The sequence below is a fragment of the Melozone crissalis genome, unplaced genomic scaffold (genome assembly GCF_028551555.1).
Source record: "Melozone crissalis strain CALT ecotype California unplaced genomic scaffold, PUWL_Pcris_2 ptg000033l_1, whole genome shotgun sequence".
Lineage (NCBI taxonomy): Eukaryota > Metazoa > Chordata > Aves > Passeriformes > Passerellidae > Melozone > Melozone crissalis.
Window position 1 is genome coordinate 11,526,540 of NW_026535811.1, and position 19,943 is coordinate 11,546,482.

General features: G+C 42.3%; 1 protein-coding gene across 1 annotated transcript in view; it reads right to left on the minus strand.

Annotated features, from left to right (window-relative positions):
- TMTC1 (transmembrane O-mannosyltransferase targeting cadherins 1) overlaps positions 1-19,943 on the minus strand; it is a 139,001-nt gene that overhangs the window by 7,976 nt on the left and 111,082 nt on the right. The window contains exons 12-14 of the mRNA XM_054281921.1: positions 14,657-14,800; positions 8,233-8,341; positions 2,475-2,577 (exon numbers count right to left, since the gene is read on the minus strand). Coding sequence (XP_054137896.1) covers positions 2,475-2,577; positions 8,233-8,341; positions 14,657-14,800 — 356 coding nt within the window. The remainder of the gene's footprint in view (positions 1-2,474; positions 2,578-8,232; positions 8,342-14,656; positions 14,801-19,943) is intronic.

The following is a 19,943-nucleotide window of genomic DNA, read 5'->3' on the forward strand; positions in this document are numbered from 1 at the left end:
AATACCACCAGAACTGCAAATAGTTTCAGCTCTCTCCAAACAGAGATTATTCCCTCCACCTCTGCTGTGCTGCTGCTCTGAGCTCCAGCTCAGTCTCCATTTATTGCTCAACAGGACTGGGAGTAGCTGTCAGGGACCAGCTAATTCCCACTCTGGGCAATAAATCCCAGAGCAGAGGTGTCCAGGTGGTTGTTTTGGAGCCTGCAGGCACCATCTCTGTGCTGCACGGGATCCATTGGGTGGCACTGCTTCACTGTGTGAAAATGTGCAAGGTCCTGCAGCCCATGACATCACCAACACCACAACAAAACACAAGCAAAAAGAGAGGTGCAAGATCACTACCCCAATGCATAAAGTTCCACATTTAATAATGTCTTTTTATTTAGCTAAATAATGATAGAAGTATAAAGTTCCAGCATTACAGCAATGCAAATATTGCATTTTTAATCCCAGGGTGATTTAATTGGCTTGCAAACTCCAGACCAGATAATCTCCTGATGAAAACCAATACTAAAAGAGCTTTGTCCACACCAAAACTTTTCAGTGTTGGCATTTTTTTTAACTGATTCACTTCACAATGTATTTAATTCCATTTCAAGCTGGAAAACAGATCTCAAAAACAGCCAGTGCATGTTGGGGCACTGAACATGCTGCTGTGGGAATTTTGTTTTCATATCTTCACAGATCTAGTTTTGTTTTTTTTTTTTGAGACCATCTATGTAACTAACATATACACTGGCACATCTCAGCATGTCCTTTACAGGAGTGAGGAGGAACATCTGTGCAGAGGTTTAGAAGTGTTGAAGACTCACCCAAGGCTGAGGACATGTTGTTCAAGGTACCACTTTTTCAAAACATCCAGCAGCAACCTCAATCTTTCCCCACCACTGAGCAGGCAGATGTTTTTGAAAATTATACCTACAAAACATCCTGGGAAGCAGCTGGGCACGCACTGCAGCCCCTCAGCCAGGCAGCTCAGCACACAGGGGTAATGTGCATCATTAAGGGAGACACACTCAGTGTCTGTGAGCACTGCAGAGCTGTCTGGAGCTGTGGCTCCCCAGAGCTGGCACTGGCTGCACAGAGCCCTGTGAGTTAATTGCTGTGGTGCTCCCCAGCATCTCCCTGTGCCGCCGGCACAGAGCGCAGCCGCTGACAGGCTCAGCAGCAGCCCCTGCCTTCACGCCTTGCCATGCCTCTAGCAGGGTTATTGACACATCAGCCCCCAAGGAGCAGGAGTCAGTGGGATTTTTTCCAGTTGTTTGTCTGTAGGGAAGCGTAGGAGGAAACCAGGAAATGATAGTTTTGACTTTGGCACAGTACGAAAGTGCAAAAAAAGAGAAAGTGCTCTGCACTGCATTTGAACCACAAATTTTGGCAGGAATAGGACAGTTTATCTGGGTTGGCAAGCAAAGATGAGTACAACATGAGAGGGAAATTACTCAGGAATTTTTATTATTTGCAAGCTTGAATTTTGCCAGGGCCCAAATTCAGAACCTGAACCTCTCTTGCTAATGCCATGATGCCTCTTTTGATTATGAATATTGATTCTGGTTTTGTATTTGTTTCACACTGGTACTACAGAGGGGTGATGGCCAAGTGTCAGGTCAGAGGCAGAACAGCCAGTTGCAGACTGACAGACACCATCTCCTTTCTTCCCAAGCACCACTGGAACTGGGCATGTGTGATGGGGAAAGAAGGGGTGGCAACCACACACTTCAAGCCTACACTGTTTCACCACTGAGTCTTGGCTCTGTTCTGGAGGGACCACAGTGAGACAACAGTCCCTTTCCACCAGTCATTTGTCAAACTTAGCTTTGCTTATAAAGCTGTCAATAAAAGGTGGCAATTAAAGTGACATTTCTGTTGCTGTTATGTGAATGCCAGAAAGTGCCAAGTAAGTTGGATGGGAACCAGAAGCCCAGGAAAAAAGGATGCCATTACAGAGCTCCTCAAAAATCAATTCACCCCACAGTGTATAAGGTTTTGTTTTCACAGATTACTGTGGTTTAAAAGCCATGTTGCTTTCTATAGTGGTGGCACTCAAGCCTTACAGTCAAAGAGCTGCTTTGTCACCAAGTAGGGCTGCACATGCTCCAGAGACCATAATGATCCATTTGTGTGCCTGTGATTTGATTTGATGTGGCCATGCCTTGCTGGAAAAAAAGGCAGTACTGTCAGGGTGCTGCCCAGCTCACACTGAAGAGGCCAAATGCCTGTGTGAAGATGGTGACAAACACTGAGGGGAGCAGGGGGGCTGAATGACGCCCCTGCTGCACAGTGCCTGCACTGATAATGAATTCCAGTGTGCTGTGCCCTCTCAGCAGCACAGGGATATTTATTTCCAAGCTACCATGGAGGTACATCTATTGCCTTGGAAGCTTTTGACACCCTTTTAGATGTGTACTGCTGAATAAAATAAACCAAAGCAAAGCAGACAGAGAGGGAAAAATCCCGTGCTCCCTCTCACTTACCAGTGTCAACCAGGAAAACGCCGTAGTTGTTGTGCAGGTCAGAGCTCTCTGGACAATTCTCTATGCCAGCCTTATAGACCTCCTCAGCCTCCTTGAGCCGTTCCTTGAAAGAGAAGGAGGTTTCTTAGGCATGGCAGAAACTCTGTCAGCACCATTTGCTGCATTCTGGGACAGCTCCATCACTGCAGGGGAAGCCTGGGGAGCCCACACACCCACCCCACCTTCCAAGAGGCCAAAATTTGACCCCATGGCATGGATGTGCTATAGAAGCCACCTGGTATCCCAGAGCAGTTCAGACAGCTTCCCCCCATGCCTCTGCTACCCATGAAACACCTGCAAAAAGTGGTGCCTGTGCAATGCCAGTGGAAACACCTGGAAAAAGTGGCGCCTGTGCAATGCCACTGAGTCCCCAGCTGGGTGCATGCACAGCCAGGAAAAACACAGCAACAGGGATTGGAGCTGGTTCTGTTGAGAAAGATCTGTCATCTGGGAGAGGATATGTTCTAATTTATTTGTTTAATGAGCATCTCACTGGCTAACTTTTCCCCTCTGGAGCTCTGCTGTTCTTTCCTTAAGCAGTGAGGAAAATACAAGGAATGAAAGCTTGCTGTGTGTGATGGCTAGGGAGTGAGTGCAGGGGGAAAAAGGAAGCAGGAGAAAGATAGAGGGTGGTGAAAGAGCAGGGAAATCTGACAAATTCAGAGGGTGGTGAAAGAGCAGGGAAATCTGACAAATCAAATTAAAACCAGGCATTGTCAGTGTGTGAGGTGGAGTTCACTGGCACTGATGGGACATGCCACCATGCTGATGCCCCAGATGCACTGAGTTCTCATTTTGCATAGATTTTCAGGGAGGTTTGCTGGCTCTGAACATTTCTAGAAAATACACATCTTTTCTTTGGAAACACCCTGCCTACAGACAGCATCCTGCTGGCTGGGTTCTGTCTAGCCTGAGCTATGGGCAGCCTGGTTCTGAAACAACAATCAGGCTTCTCCTGTGGATCAAACAGCAACTAAAAAAGGTTTCCACTTCCCTCCACAGTCAGACCATGTGTGCCCACTGCCTGCATGTTCACCAGCAAGGGTGCCTTCCTTCCCCCCACCTCAGAGCCTGGCTGTCAGCTGAGCCTCCAGCACCAAGGATGCTCCTCTCAATTCTTCCCCTTCCACTGAGCAGCACAGCCCTACAGCAACAAACTCCAAACCTCCCAAGAAAGCAAATTCAGCCAAGTTCACTGAAAATTTACCTCCTTCACTGAGGAGAGCCTGCAGCTCCCATGATGAATCCACGCTGAAATAAGAGGTTGCTCCACTCCCAGCTATGGACTGTCCTCAAAGCCTGCAAATGGCTGAGCCTCCTGGGCTTTCCCTGGATTTAAAATCTATACCTGACAGCAGCTTTTGCTGCACAGCTGCTTAATGTGAGGAGTCTTTTCTCACCTCCTATCTCAGAACTGGAGAGCTGGAATAAATTGCACTGAAAGAGGATGACTTGATCAGAGAATCACACAGCCTGCCACAGTTAAGTCCCTTCACATTTACATGATAAAGGTCAGCCAGCAAAAAAGATAAGTGTGCAATAAAGCACAGAAGTACGTTTTTAAAAAGTGCTTAACTTTGGAAGTTTTGGATAAATTGATGTGAATTTGACAACATTATCCTGCAGAGTCAGGAAAAGTGTAGTGATCATCAGAATTGACTAAATTGAAGAGCAATTTTTTGTGCATATTTTCTAAGATTTATGTCTTACTTTCTTTCCCTCTGCTTTTAATTTTCAGCCAATGAATGCAGCTTTGTATGCCTGTATGTCAGCTTATTTTATTTACTGATCATAAACCGAATTTTTTAAGCAAGGCAGGGCTGTGTTAAACTAGATTTGAGTGTTCCATGTCAAAACATTCACCAATATCAAGCATTCTAGCACTTTCATGGTGGTTGCATTGCTTTTTTGGCACCTAACATCCTGACCCTGCATGCCTCAGGCTCATTGCCCAGTCTAACAAAGTGTTTGCATTAAGCACAGTCAGAAAGTGGCAAGGGTGGAACCTGCTATTCCTGCCAGAGCTTTCCCTCCTCACAGCCTCTCCTCTTCTCAGCAGAAACAGAGCTCCAAGTTCATCAAGGCTAGATTCTCATTAACACTTAATAATGCCACTCCCAAACCTTCATGAAACATTCATCGACCTCACAAAACTCGGAAGACTGGCATAAAAAATGTATGAGATTTTTATGATATTAAAAAAATTATGCATATGAGAATCTTTCAGTTGAACTCCAGGGTTTTTAGGTCTGTTTTTTATAAGGCTCAGTTTTTCAGTTTGGTTATGCCTGAGTAGGCTCTCCTCTGCAGCTAAGTGGGTTATAAAGTTTCTTTTTCTAAGAAACCTACACACACAATCAGATGAAGCTAGGGCCTGAGAAGAGGCACCAAGTAGCACAAAATGATGGATGAAACTGAAGCTGGAAACTGTGGGGAACCAGTGTTAGAATGTTGTGAAAACAGGCAGCAAAAATGTTTGATTTCTGTTACCAGCACTACTGCAGTGATCACAGAAATCAAGGAAAACTGCAATACATTGCACCTGAGTTACAAATCCAAGCAGAAAGAGCAGCCAGAAGGGCAAGCATTTTTAAAGGCACAAACAAGCCAAGCTTTCCATACAATACAGCAGTGGGTTTTTGTCAGCTCTGGCTTCAGAATCAGCTATCAAGGAGAGAAAAAGGCAATTACATGAAATTACAGGTTAATTCCCTGGCATCCGAACCCTTCCTCTTAGCAGCACTTTTTACAGGGATAGAAGGTAAGGAACCATAGGCCTGTTTCAGATTCATCCCCTTTAACATGGGGGGAACATGCTGTGCATGGCTGTGCACCCACCAAGACAATCCTGGTGCTATTTCTCTCTGTCCACACATTTCCCTTTTAGCCTTGGAGCAAAGCTGGAGAAGCAGAAGCTGTCATGGGCACCTCATGCAAGTTATTTTAACAAGGCATTTAACATTATTATTTAACCCCCTTCCTATCACATCCCAGCAAGAGGGACTATCATCATGATATTTTCTGAAAAATCCCTTTGCCAGGATTTTTTCTCCTGGCAAGATGAGAAGCCTCAGCTTCTCCATGTTTTGCTGCTTTGGAATGTGATTTGAAAAACTGTTTACCCAGCATGTGAATTGTTTTAACTTAATGGCCAATCATGGTCCAGTTGTGTCAGGACTCTGGTCAGTCGTGGGTTTTTATTATTCATTCTTGTTTAGCTTTCTGATGTATCCTTTCTCTTTCTTTAGTACAGTTTTAGTATACAATTTCTTTTAATATAATATCATATAATAAAATAATCAATCAGCCTTCTGAGAAACTTGGGGTCAAATTCTCACCTCTCACCTCATCCTGGGGACCCAACACCACAACAAGGGATCCAGCGGTGCCATCCCCAAAGCGCAACTGTGATCCATCCTGTAATGCCTGGCCTCACAGATACCCCTACAGCTGTCACACAGGCTCTGGGCCACAAGGAGACGCAAAAATACTCCTTGGAATTTTTAGCCATCTTCAGCTAAAAGTTTTTATTGCTCAGACAAAGTGGAAAACCCAACACTGAGAAAAATGAGCTCCTGTCATCATCCTTTGGGCTGAAGATGCCAAAAGCTCTGCCTGTACCCCTGGAGGCCACGGGTAGCAACAGGTACTGTAGGACAGACCCTGATGGACCCTGACCATCCTGTGGTCTCCAGGATGGATGTGTGAGGCAGGAGATGCACAATCAAGCAGGCATCTGCTGTGGCTGATCATGAGGAAGTGTCAAAAGTCTGCAGAAAAATCGCTGCTTTCTGAGAAAATTGTACTAACTATCTTTTTTGCCTACCACTTACTCAAGTCACAAGAGGATGAACAATCCATATGTAAGAGAGATGAATTATTGCTGGACTTATTAATGGCATTTGTTTTGGGCAGAAGGTCTCAGGACTCTATAATGGTTTTACTGCTCTGCTGACCTCGCAATCGATCGTTCTAATTAATAATTTCAATTAATGTTAAAACCAGGTAATAGTGCAGAGGACTCATTTTCTATACTTGCAGGACACTCTTCATTGACAGGCTTATTCAAAGCAGGGCTACCATTCAACAAGGCTTGTCTTTAAATTCAGACACGATATTTTGAGATCCCTGCAGGTAATATTGATAATATTTGAAATTCTCTTAAAAGGGAAAATAAAATAAAAATAAAAGGGGAAAAAATTAAAAGGGAAAATAAAATAAAAATATAAGGGAAATATTTGAAATTCTCTTAAAAGGGAAAATAAAATAAAAAGGGAAAAAATAAAAGGGTAAATAAAATAAAAATAAAAGGGAAAAAATAAAAGGGAAAATAAAAATGGAAAATAAAATAAAAATAAAAGGGGAAAAATTAAAAGGGAAAATAAAATAAAAATAAAAGGGAAAATAAAATAAATAAAAGAGGAAAAAAAAGGATGCAATAACAGAGCTCCTCAAAAATCAATTCATCTTTCAGTAATTCACATACATCACAGGTGAGTTTTGCAGAGTGCCTACATCCTTGAAGAAGATTAAACAAGACCTCTGCCTACAGTTTTGCTGAAATTCATCCCCTTCCCTTACACAGAGAAGATTTCACTAACCAGAATAATGGAAAACAGCAAAAGATACCATTTTGCTTTGTCTATATTTATATTTTAAGAAAGCTTCAGCACCCCATCTATGGAACAATTAGATCTGAAAACTGAAGGAGGAAAAAAATTCAGTTTTCAAAAGGTTTGCAGAGTTGTGCTGGAGTTGTGCACTTACAGGGACCTTGTCATCCACCCCCAGAGCCCCAGAGTGGGAGCACAGCACAAATCACAGCATCCCTCACCTGCTGCTGCTGCAGGTGTGCAGGGAAGGAGAGCTCAGTGGTCCCAGTGTGGGCACTCACGCCCCCATGACTCCTTCTCAGCTCAAGGATTTTGTTCCTCAAGTTCTCTTTTCCTCTGTGGGGACAGCATTTCACCTCACAGAGATGTTGCAGAAATAAATTATCTAACTCCAGCGAGTAGGGAGAGCCTGAGTAATGAGCGTGGGGAGCAGGCCTGGGAGGAAATGAGTAATCCTGCCTGCAGAGCACAGCCTGGGCCATGCACAGCAAATAAGGCCTGGAGGCACCTGAACCACAAGGTTAAATAAAATATTGAACAGCCACTCATTAAGAGCAACATAAAGCCAGGGAGCTTTCCCACCTCGTGAGCATCTACCACAGTAATCAGGGCCTGTACCCTCTGTGTGTGTGTGTGTGTGTGTGTGTGCGTGCAAGGGGCAGAACCTGGGCTGCAGAGGCCACCTGGTTTGTGACAATCCCCAGCTCTGCAATGATTTATTATGCAATCTCCAGGCTATCTGTGTAGGCGTGTGTGTGTGAGGGGAAGCTCGCCTCTCCTGCTGTCACAACATCCAAGGTGCCATGGATTAAGACTTCTCCACAGAGGCAGGGAGGGGATTTACTCACAACTTCAGCAGTGATTTAATTCAGAGCCACACCACGTGGGTGCAATTACTCACTGTGGATGAGTTGCCTCCCATCCTGGAAAAGCCATCTGCAGAGCAGCCTGAGAGCTCTGTGCAGACAGCGTGGGCCCACGCCTGCCACCATGGCTGAGTGAGGTGCAGGAGAGGCTGTGGCAGCAATGCAGGGTGGGAGGTGCAGGAGGAGCTGTGGCAGCAGTGCATGCACACCAAGGCACAGGACCTGAGCCATCCCTGTTACCTGCTCAGCCAACAGCGAGGCCAGGCTTGAGTAAGCATCTGCAAACTCTGGGCCGTACTTAATGGAGTCCCGCAGCAAGATTACAGCTTCCTCCTTCTTCCCTTGGGACCTGCAGGAAGAAGAGAAAAAAACCAGAAAGGAATATTCCTGTAAGCACTTGTTGAGGTTATCCCACTGATTAACTACTTTAAAGAGAAGTGCAAGTGCCCGGCTTGCCCTTTTCAACAAAGACTAAATGATTCATTCGCGCCTCCTCTCCACAATGTGAGCACCCAGCATTTCCTCAGGACAGAGGATTCAATGAATCAATACACTCCAGTATCTGAAGGGAGGGCACCAGAGGATGGAGGCACTGTGATCTGGGAACAGGACATTCCCTCTCACTTCAGTAGGCTGGAGACACTGAAATCCTTCATTTCCTTTACTAAAACCTTGAGGAGACTCTGCAGTTCCTAGGCAAGTGCTCTTACAGATCCACTTGCAACTCCATTATTTTGAAGTTAAAATATCTCCAAGTTAAATGTGCCTGGGATCTCTAAATAATTCCTCAGCAAGTCGATGATTAGGCTGGAGGAGTTCTGTCCTTCAGATCCCAAGGATTATGAACAGAGATAGCTGAAAGATGGCTGTGCTGATGAGCTAGGTTTTTTCCTAGCATTGCTCTGCATTTATTGCTATGGAAAATGGAAAAGATTTCCCTAACAAAAATCTTGGGATGTTTATTTATTTGAGCTACAATTTCTCCCCTTTGAAAAATGAGAAGGTTTCCTGAACAAACATCTAAGGATGTTTAGCTGGGCTGAAACAACATTTTCCTTGTGCTGGGTGTACAAAGAATACGAATAGGAGGGTTTAGAAAAAGAAACAAAGGGCTCTGGGGAAACAGAAAATATGTGAACACCTTGCTGCTTTGGCCTTAGATTTCATCTGAGAGGCATGGTCAAGTAACCAAATCTTGTTTATAAGGTGCAAATTTCAGCTGATAATATATGTGGCTTTGCAGATTTTTCCCCTTTCTAGTTGTGTAACTGGAAGAATATTTTGCCTGTGCATTAAGCTAAGTAAAACCAGTTGTGCTAGTCTTTTTCTTCTTCCAGTGCTGTTCCACATAAATTACACGAATGAAGCAAAAACAAATAAAGAACCACTTTTCTCCTACACTAATTAAAGTCTAGCTAGCTTGTCAATTTATAAAACTTTGGGATCCCTTGGCTGGAGTTTCATGACACACATTTTTATAAATCAAAACCAGATGACTGCTTAATAAAGGTATTGATGTTTGGCAGAAAATGTAGGAAATGCCCGCTACAGAAATAAAAGGATTAAGTGATCCACTCAACAGCAGTAAAAGTTCCCATTAACCACAAGCATTCACTCTGAACATGGGGCAGCCCTCTTAATTACTCTTTCATTCCAACATGGCCTCTTTTTTTTCTCCATTTGAACCAAGAACAATGTTTGCCTCCTGAAAGTGGGGGTAAAGAGGGAAAGATTATGGCATCTTTTTATGTGACAGACTGAATCACATTAAAAAAAGCAGATCCAGTAGTTTCTCAGAGGGCTTAGGCCTGCAAGATACCAAGTGCTCTGGCCAAGCACTTAAATGTGTACTTAACTTTTATGCATGCAAGTTGAAAATTAATTACTGGTTGAAGTGCTTTCCTGGCTCAAGGCCAACCCTTTGCAGGATCAAGGCCATCTCATATAAAAATCTCCTGCAATTTGGGAGAGCACAGAGCATTGAAAGAGCAGTCCAATGCACTAATTTACCATAAACTGGGGATCTGGAGCAGGAATAGTTAGGTAATGTACGTCTTCACTGTGATAGAGAGAAGAACAAATTCATCTGACAGGAGCAATCTGTGACCACTTAGTCCAACTTTTTACCCAAATTACCCTGTTTTACAATGCCCTCTCTTGACTCCCTCTCCCACCTGAGCTCACAGCCTTGCCTCTACAAACAGCATGCTCAAGGAACAGCTCTTTCCACTGAGAGCATCTCTCCCATATTTTTGCAAGTTGGAGAAGCACCAGGTTAAACCACCCTGCCAAAGCCTGGCAATGCACAGGGCTGCTAGCACTGGAGCAAATTTCATGTGCAGCAGAGAGCAACCAAGGGATTAGTGCTCTAAAGGACTTGGTAACCTTCATCTTTTATTTTGTGAAGTTATTGAGACTGTACTAAAGCCTGAAACACAGAAATCAACAAAGGCCCCACAACTGTTTGAACAAATTTTTACCAGGATACAGCAAAGCCAGAGCCAAACTCTTGTAGAGGTGCACAATGACAGGACAAGGGGCAACAGATGCCAGAGTAGGAACATGGGACATCCTGATTAGATATCAGGAAAAGTATTTTTCACCACAAAGGTGGTCAAAGACCAGAACAAGTCACACAGAGAGATTACGGCGTCTCTGTCCTTGGAGGGATGCAAGATTCAGCTGGACACAGCCCTGAAAAATCTGATCCAATCAGACTTGCTCTGAGCAGCTACCTTGATCTCCAAATGATCTCTATGGACCCTACCTTATAATAACAACCTAAGTTATTTTTTTAATCTACCGTAAAACTTAGACTGCCAGAGTTTGTGGAGGTTTTTAACCAGTCTCCAATGTTATTGTGATACTGAGGGATAACTGCAGCACTTCATGAGACACAGAGTACCCTGCAGAGACCATTCACTATCACTCAACATCACCCCTCAGTTTGCTGCTGAAGGAAAGAAAGGAACATTTCACTAGCTAAAAGGTCTTAAATCTCAACACATTAATTTCTATCTGATGTTTTCCAGATAGATAGATGGATGGATGGATGGATGTTTTTCTATCTATCTATCTATCTATCTATCTATCTATCTATCTATCTATCCCAGACAGTTCCACAAGGCTGTGTCAGCACACTCACATCAGAAGCCTGTATCAGAGAGGGCAGACAGTCCTTCCTCTTCTGAATAAATGGCTTTGCTCAACTGGGACTAAATCACAACAACAAACACTCAGGACACGTTGTGTGTTTCTCCACACAATGTAAACTCAAGATTCAGTGGAGATTGTTTCTATGCATTTCATTTTCCCCTTGAAAATGAAGCCATAACACTCTCAAAAGCTTCTTCATAAGGAGCAGGGTACTGGATATTGCAGTGCTTTAAGTGTGGATTGATACACGACCACAAATAAGAAGGTCTTGTCCATTATTCTGGCAGCAGAAAGCTGATATTGATATTCAGCTTTCTGAAATCAAAGATTGATATTCATTTCAAATGTTCATAATATATTATTTCTTGTCTCTTTGCAGAAATACCCACAGTCTATAAATTCATGAGGTATTCTGAACAATATTTATCTGTGTCTCAACAAACCTGAATTTATACAGAGGGTCAAATACTCAAAACAGAAGAAAGCAGTACCAGGCTGCTCTGTGCCACTGATCACACAGACTGTGAAAGCAGAGAGATTTCTTACTTTTAGGTAGACGTCTTCTAGGTCTATTTTAAGTAAGAAATCTGCCAGCATTGTTTAATTATCTGCTCTCCAATATTTATATTAGGCACAAAAATGATGACATACAACTTTATTTCAGGATATGTAAACAAAACCAGAGGTTTATTCAGCCATTACCCTGCAATACTTCCTGAGAACATTCATCTTCTGGCACATAGCTGTCTTCTTTATGTGCAAACAGAAAATGGAAACATCATTTTTCATCTACGACTTCCACAGAAAATAACTTATAAATTCCACCCTGTGTCCTCAAAACAGTTTTTACTCAAGTTTAAATCACAAGCAATGGATGCTTAAATAGCTTATTTGCATGGAATAATGAAGGGCAGATTCCCACATGGCAATGACAAACCCATCCTTCCAAAATCCTGGACTTCCCTTCTCTCAGCACTCCAGAGGAGATGAAATCTAGGATGATCCATCAGATTTGCACACTGTGAGCAGGATGGGTGCAGGGAACTCAGCAGAATTCAACCGGGGCATCCCCATGCCAGACAATTTCATTCCATGTCCCAATACAAGCTGTGCTGTTATTGGACATGCCTTAAGTGTTGCACATCTGTCCCCTCCTGATCTGCCCCATGCTCTGAGGCCTTTGTAAAGAGGACAGAAAATGCTTTTATTGCTTGACCATTTATCTTCTCTCTGACATATATTTAAAAATCAAAACACTCTTCATAATGTCTCATAACACAGCCAGAAAGTAATATCTGTCTGTAATATTCTGCAGATTTCCATTTTATTTCATTTATTACCCATATTAAACTAGATTTAATATCAGCAGAATATTGGCTACCATATATGTGCACATTTTTATATATATATATGAAAGGATAATTGTAGACACAGGTAGAAAATATAAATAAAGACATTGTTGTAAGAAAGGGAAATGTGAAACCTCTGCCTTGTACCTGTCTGGTCATCTCACAAGGTCCCTCATGCTCCAGCATGGCTGATATTCTTTGCTAAGCTGCTGGATCATCTAGGAAAGGTGCTGGCCAAAGGGTTTGGGATCCTGTTTTAGGGGAGACATTCATATAGGATCTGCCCACGCAGCACCTGCTTTATGTATGTGCTAATTCCTGCACTGTGAGCTCCACCTATTTTTTAGCAGTTTTTTTAAAACTGAGCAGGGAGATGAAGGCACTCAGCTTCCAATACAATTAACACAAGTGCTGTGTGCAGATGCACTGCATTGTTTTGGAAGCCTAAAGGAAGTTTAGAAAATGGGAGCAAATGGAAGTGGGGAAAGGGCAGGAGGACCCTGAGTGCTTGCTTTTGACAAGTTTAGCACAAGCATCACACACATTTAACACACTGCAAAATGTGGCACCACAGAAGGATGCAGAGCACATACAATCCAGCAGGACACACAATATCTTAGGCATCACAATGTGAAAAACATGACATATTGCACAGAAACCAAACAACATTTCTAAGACATTTTCCCTACATGTCTCCTTTGTGCTTTTCCAGTGCAGCAAGTCCAGTTTTTATCCATCTGCTGGGTCACAAGAGCCCTTTGACAGGCCAGATTTAAGCATAATTGACTTGAAATGTCCCAGCGCTTCTTCTGGCTCAGATCCTTTGTATTAATATTTTACATTTTAAAAAAAATCTCCAAAACGTAACAGAGAATAGTAACTAAGGTACACATGATGGATTTAAAAGACAGTATGTATTTTTAAACACCATTGCCACCTAAAATTAATTTCAATCAATCAAATTTGATGAATAATACAAAGACCTTTCTTTTCTCTTGTAACAAGACTGTACCACTTTCCTTCCTTATATTTCCAGTAAACTTTCTATTTAAGATTACTCATTTCCCATATTCTAACCTCAAACCAACAGATTTACTTGTAAAATTATTCTGATAATTTCTCTGCTTCTGAACAGACCAGGGAGTTCAGCAGCCCACTTAACATCCTTTATACAAATCCACACTCAAAGTTACATTTCAGGACTAGAAAGACCAAGTTTTAATGACACAGTGCCACTTTAAAACCAGACCCACACTAAGCCTGTCACAGTTTAACCACCACTGTCTGCTCTAAAAGATTTACCAAGACCTATTATCAGCAAAATAAGGGCAGTTCATATCAGAAAAATGTACTTTTACTGCTGTAGTTTATGCAGTTCTGTCAGCAAATACACCACAATATCCTCACAAAACCAAGGACCTTTTTGCTGGTGCTAAACAGAGATGTTTTACTTTTTATAATCGAACCCTTTGCAGATCATGGCTTCTTGTACAGATCTAAGTTTAGTCTTTAGATGTGGTTAGTCAAATTAATTTGCATGATTATGGTTGTCTGCTATTCTCCTTGCTACAGGCTGACACTCTAAAACAACAACAAGTGAAGTAATGAGCTCATCAACTTGTTTTTAACTGTTCAGGGATGTAAACCAGCCTTCCCCTCAAATCCAGACCTACCTGCTCTGCAGGGGAATGAACTCTGCTGCTCTGAGCATCTCACCACAAGGGGTTTATGCCCAAACTATACATATACAGCTAATGAGGAGAAGTGGGAACTTGAAGAGAGGGATTTTTTGGATATGTGTTATTTATTAGCTTGGCATCTGATGCCTACCTTTGAACAATACAGCTTCCTCGCCTGGAAATGTTCACACATCTCCACCAGGATGGGGATCTCAGGTGCCTAGGTGGGTTTAGGCAACTCATTTCTGATACCTGGAACAAATGAATTTCCTACAACTGGAACACACTCGTGAACAGCACCCGGAGTGATGTGGCACAACACAGAGGGATATCCACAATAAACCACAACTTTGTGCCAGCACTTTTGGATGGCACTAAGAAATGACACCATTTCTTCACCAGCTAGCAGAAAAAACTACTTTGGTGATGTGTGTAGGGGCAATGTGAATATTCTTGGTGCCACACCTGCACTCAACTTACTTGAGCAGGTTGCCGAGGTTGAAGAGAGCTCGGTTGTGCTGGGGGTTGAGCTGAAGGGCCCGTCTGTAGTAGTCCTTGGCCTCCACCACGTCTTTGGTCAACGTCCCCAGGTTGTTGAGAGCACTTGCATGACGCGGGTACAGCCTGCCAAAAATGGAACAGCAAGTTACAGATGCTCATTCATTAACAAATAAAGCTGATGTGGCTGACTCTGCCACCAGTGCTGTTTGGCACTCAATAAAGGCAAGAATGTCAGCCAAATAACCCTGTTTTCCCTTAATTTGCTGCAGGTCAGTTGGGATCCTAGGGACCTTTTCAACTCCCAGTCAGGTTTCCTATGGTTCCTATACATCTCCAGGGCAAAATGGAACATTTGGAAGCAAATGGAACAAACTGAAAACCTATCATACCCTTCAAGCAAAAGACATAGTGACTAAAGCAGCCTGAATGTTTTTATTCAAAATGCTTTTGCAACAAGCAAGAACTGCCTTGTCAAAAAATGTTTCCATTGGAAATAGGTTTTGATACACACAGAATCCAACACAACACTGTTTAAAATTATTGTTGGGTTTTTGACTTTTTTTTTCACAATAAAACTGATAAAAAAGTGCAAAAGGAAACCTGAAATCAGCTGCTGAGCAATGCTTTCAGGACCAAGCAAAATGGTAAAAGAATTTGGAACCAGACTGCTTGGGAGTATGAATTCTCTAAGCTTCTTGTAGCATTTGGTTCAGCACAGTTCTCCTTTTATCTGACCTGTTGATCTTCACATCTGCCTGTTTCAGTTACATCACTGAGCCCAATGCATCTCTGTTAAAATTCTCCACGAATTAGGCAGCAGGTCATGGTCCATGCAGCAGTTTAAATTCTCAAAGTTCTGCTCCTACATTAATATTTTAGTCTGTAGGTCTTTTGCCAGAAAACTCCAGAGGTGGAAGTGATCCAGAGCTTGGTGAAAGCATCCAGGACCCTTTGTCTGATAGGTAGGTGAAAACTGAGGGTCATTATGATAAGGAAATAAATTTTAGACAGACACCCACAGAGGCCCCTGGAGACCAGCTGTGTGAGAAGGTGTGAGGCTCTGAGACCAAGGCATCTGACAGTTCTTTGCCTCAGGTCCCTGATCATGGGAAAGTGATGTGGAAAATGACATTAAAAGTAGTTGGCCATGAAAGCACAGGGTACAGCATGAGAAGGGGCATTTAAAGGTAGAAGGGATTAAGATTCTCTAGTATAGCCCGACTAAAGTTTGCAATTGTTTTTAAATTCAAGACTTTCCACTGTGGGTATTTTGCCTGGAGTTTTTCACCATGTCAGTTCAGCCCTAGGATTTTCTGTGCTTAAGTACCATGAATAATTTAGCATTTTATACACTTCTGCAACATTTGTATCAGTCACAATTTCACTCCACAGCTCATAAACTATTTTGGCAAGGTCTTATTTGGGGGTGAAGCCGGCAGCATTCAAGGGAGCTCTGGGAGAAATGGGCATGAACCACTAACAAAACCAGGATGTTTCCTACCATTAAGTAAGAGAAAAAGCTCAAGTCCTTTTTTCACCTAGCAAACAAGGACTGCAAAGCCACACATTTGAGGAGAAATTGTTCAGGGATGCAGCCAGGTGTTTTTTAAAAACTTGAATCTTGAACAAAGAACCTCTTAGGGCAAATGACCACAGGCTCAGTCGTTTCCCATTTCTTCCAAGGGACTTTGACATTGTTTTGGACCAAGAAAAAGGTCTTGGAGTTAACTTTTTCAGCCTTTTTTACCAAATGGCTATGATAAAAGTGTGCACTACTTCTGTCAGTACTCACACATAAAACAGCTCCAGTATTTGACATGAAGTCACCTGAGTTATGAGTGGGCAAAAGGATTTCAGACAACTCTTGGAAAAGTCAGAAACAGATTAACATTTTACAGCCCTAAACCTGATGGTTTTTCTCTCAAACGTTCAGAAATTAATTCTGTTCTTGGCCTTTAGTGCTCCTGTGGCATTTTAGGCCCAGGAGATTTGCTTGCACCAATTTGGAGTGGAATGAAAACTCAAGATTAAAAAAGGGAATAGATTTCACCTTTAAATTGCACAGTTCTGACCAGCAGCTCCATAAATACACTTCTGAGCTCAGTGCTAAAACCTCCCAACAGCAAATCACAGGATGCAAACACATCTCCCATGTATCCTGGGCTCTATTTCTTGTGTTTTACATTTATTCATTACATCTCATTGCCCTTTCCAAGAAATGTAAGTGAAAACCCAGAACCTCAGCAAGCACAAATTACCTGCTTGGCATCTGGCCTGAAGAACTTATGACATCTTCAATTTTACATGTCTGAACAAAAGTTACCAGAAATTCTGACCACAGCGAGATAAGGTGGTGCTGTTGGGCTTTGCTGCTAGGGTTCAGCTCTTTCATTTCTCTCCAGATATTTTATTTGGAATATTACTTTTTTATGGTGGTAGAGCAAGCTGCCACTCAACTGAGTTCAGCAGAACAACCAGGCCTAAGAGAGCATTACCTCTGAGAGCCAGAGTCTGAGCCCATGACCATCCATGCTGTTACAGAATCATTGAATGTTTTGGGATGTGAAGGACCTTAAAGACCATCTGTTCCAATGCCCAGCCACTATGGACAGGGACTCCTTCTACCAGACCAGGATATTCAAAGCCCCATCCAACGAGGCCTTGGACACTCTCAGGAATGGGGCATCCACAGCTTTTATGAACAGTGTGCTCCAGTGCCTCAACATTCTTACAGTAAAGAATTTCTTCCTAAAATCCCATCTAAACCTGCCCTCTTTCTGTTTATGTTGCTTTCACACCACCCTCAAATAGCTCCAAGGAGTGGTCCAGGCCTCAGCCCAGATCAGGGTTTGGTCCCAAAAGCCAACTTGGACTTGGCCACTGTCTCTCAGAGGACACAAACATTTACTGAATACTTCCAGGTCCAGTTATGCCAGTTGACCTCAGGGCCAGAGAATGTGCACCAGATCATTTTAAATTTATTAATATGGATATTGAGTAAAGGACTAGCAGCCCTATTTAAACTGCCCTTTGTTCAGGCACACCCACTGCTGTTAACAACAGTTCCCTGGGAGTAAAAACACAGCAGAACAGTCTTGTGGCAGGATTTATGCAGGAACACAAAACTTGACCACAAGCTACCAAATGAAGCAACATTTACTCAAGAACTTTCAAAATTGTTCTGCAAGACTTGCAGATACACCAAACTTGTTCGATTTTTTCTTGTTGTAATGGAGGGAGACTCATTTACTTCTCCTGTTCTGAATTATCAGATTTGTGCTGCTTATCAAGACTTCTGGAATTGATCTCAACAAATCCTGATATTCAGTTTTAACTTGTTATGATTGTAAGTTCTCTAATGCAAACATTGTCCCTTCTCCATTCTTCATTCATATGAAGAATGTATTTATTTCTTAGAAGGCTTAGAAACACATACCAAGGCAGGAAGGTCTCCAATTAACCTGGAGTCTCTGTGCCACAATAATGGCAACACTCAGAATCCAAACTTTATTTTATACGCCATCACTCTGAATATACTGGGATGCAAAAGATCAATTGTTGGCTTATCTAGCTTGTTTTGCAACTTCTCTTAAGAAACAAAGCTTTTTATCTGGACATATATAGGGCTGTGTTTTCCTTGCCACCACCACTGACAATGGTAACAATCTGCAGGCAATATCCTTCTTGCTATGCATCTGATTAGGTAGAAATTCCTCTAGGCTTCACCTAATCAAATGCAAGTGCTGCATTATTTATGAAAGAAAGCTGAATTTCATTAAACTTATTCTACAAGTAGCAGTTCATGTAAGAAATCAGTTTATCCTTTCCTTTAGAATTCAGAATAATTTTCTTTAAAAATCTACATTCAAGGATAATTATAATAGAAGTCTTGAAACAGCAAAATTATGGGAAAGCAACCTATAAAAGTATATTTTAAAGCAGATGGAGATTTCATTTCTAAAGAGAAGACAAGTGGGTTGCTTCCTTGTTGTAGAATGAATAATTCAAATGATTCCTCCAATGCTGTACCTGCAATTGTCAGAATAAATTTCAGCAGCCTTCCCTTTAACTATTACAGGTATAGACTGCACAAGAACTCCTGTTAGTGATTATCCCCACTTCTTTTAGGTTAGCAAAATTCTCTCTAATACCACTGAACAAAAGCCCTACTGACTTGCACAGCCAAGAGATTTCCAGTTTCCCAAGACAAAACCAAGTATAAAACATACACAATCATCAAAATGCTGATGACCATTTATTCTGCTTTTTCATTTAATGCCACTATTACCTGAAACATGAGGGTTTTTGAAAAAAAATTTGAAGGGCTTTGTTTGGCTCCACATCTGAATTACAAGACAATTACAGAAAGGAGAGAAAGGGATGAAATTTGTTGTCATGACTGCAACCTATGATCCACCAGGAATTTTAATTCTTTTAATTCAGATTGAGAGAGAGACCACTTAAACAACTGGCAAGCCCTGCTCACAGCCCTGCCTGGTCTGGTGCCAGGGGTATTCAGGGGGAGGAAGGCATCAGTGCGACAACTACCCACTTGCTCCTCAGAGCATTTTGTGGTTTTTGTACAGCCATTGCTGTGTGGATTGCAAGCAGCAGGGGATGGGGCCAGACTAGCATGCAATTAACCTGGAAAACTACCATGGACAGCACAGAAAAAGCTGTAATGTCATCTTTCTGGGGTATGGGCAGCCCCCCACAACCACTGCACGATAAAAGAGGTTATTGAAAGCAGCCCAGAGACACTTCTCAGAGCTGGGACAGCCCTGACATGTCACGTGAGGGTGACTCTTCCTGATGCCCTTTATCACTCTCCAAGGGTTGACAACAAGCCTGTTGAAAGCACATTCCCAGTGACCTACAACATGAGTTCTTATAACCATTATAAAACTTGTAAGCAACTCTGGTCATCATTAATCCAACAGCCATGCCATGGCAGCAGCAAGACAAAAAAACTGCCTGCATCATCTTGCATAATATTCAAAGGGAGTCCAATCATATTAATTTATTTTATAAATTAAAACAATAAGTGAAAAATAATTTTAAAAATTAATTATTCAGTTGGAGAGATCTAGTGTGCCTGGTTTTTGTTAATCTATCTTTTGATTAAATAATGCATTTAAACTTAGCAGTCACACTGAGGCAGCTGTGGTAAGCCAGCTCCCTGTGCTGCCCTGTTACCCCTCTGTGGCCAGAGGAGAGGAAAGTCTGAAGGGCCACAGCTCTCAGCACTTCTCCTCCACACAAGAGG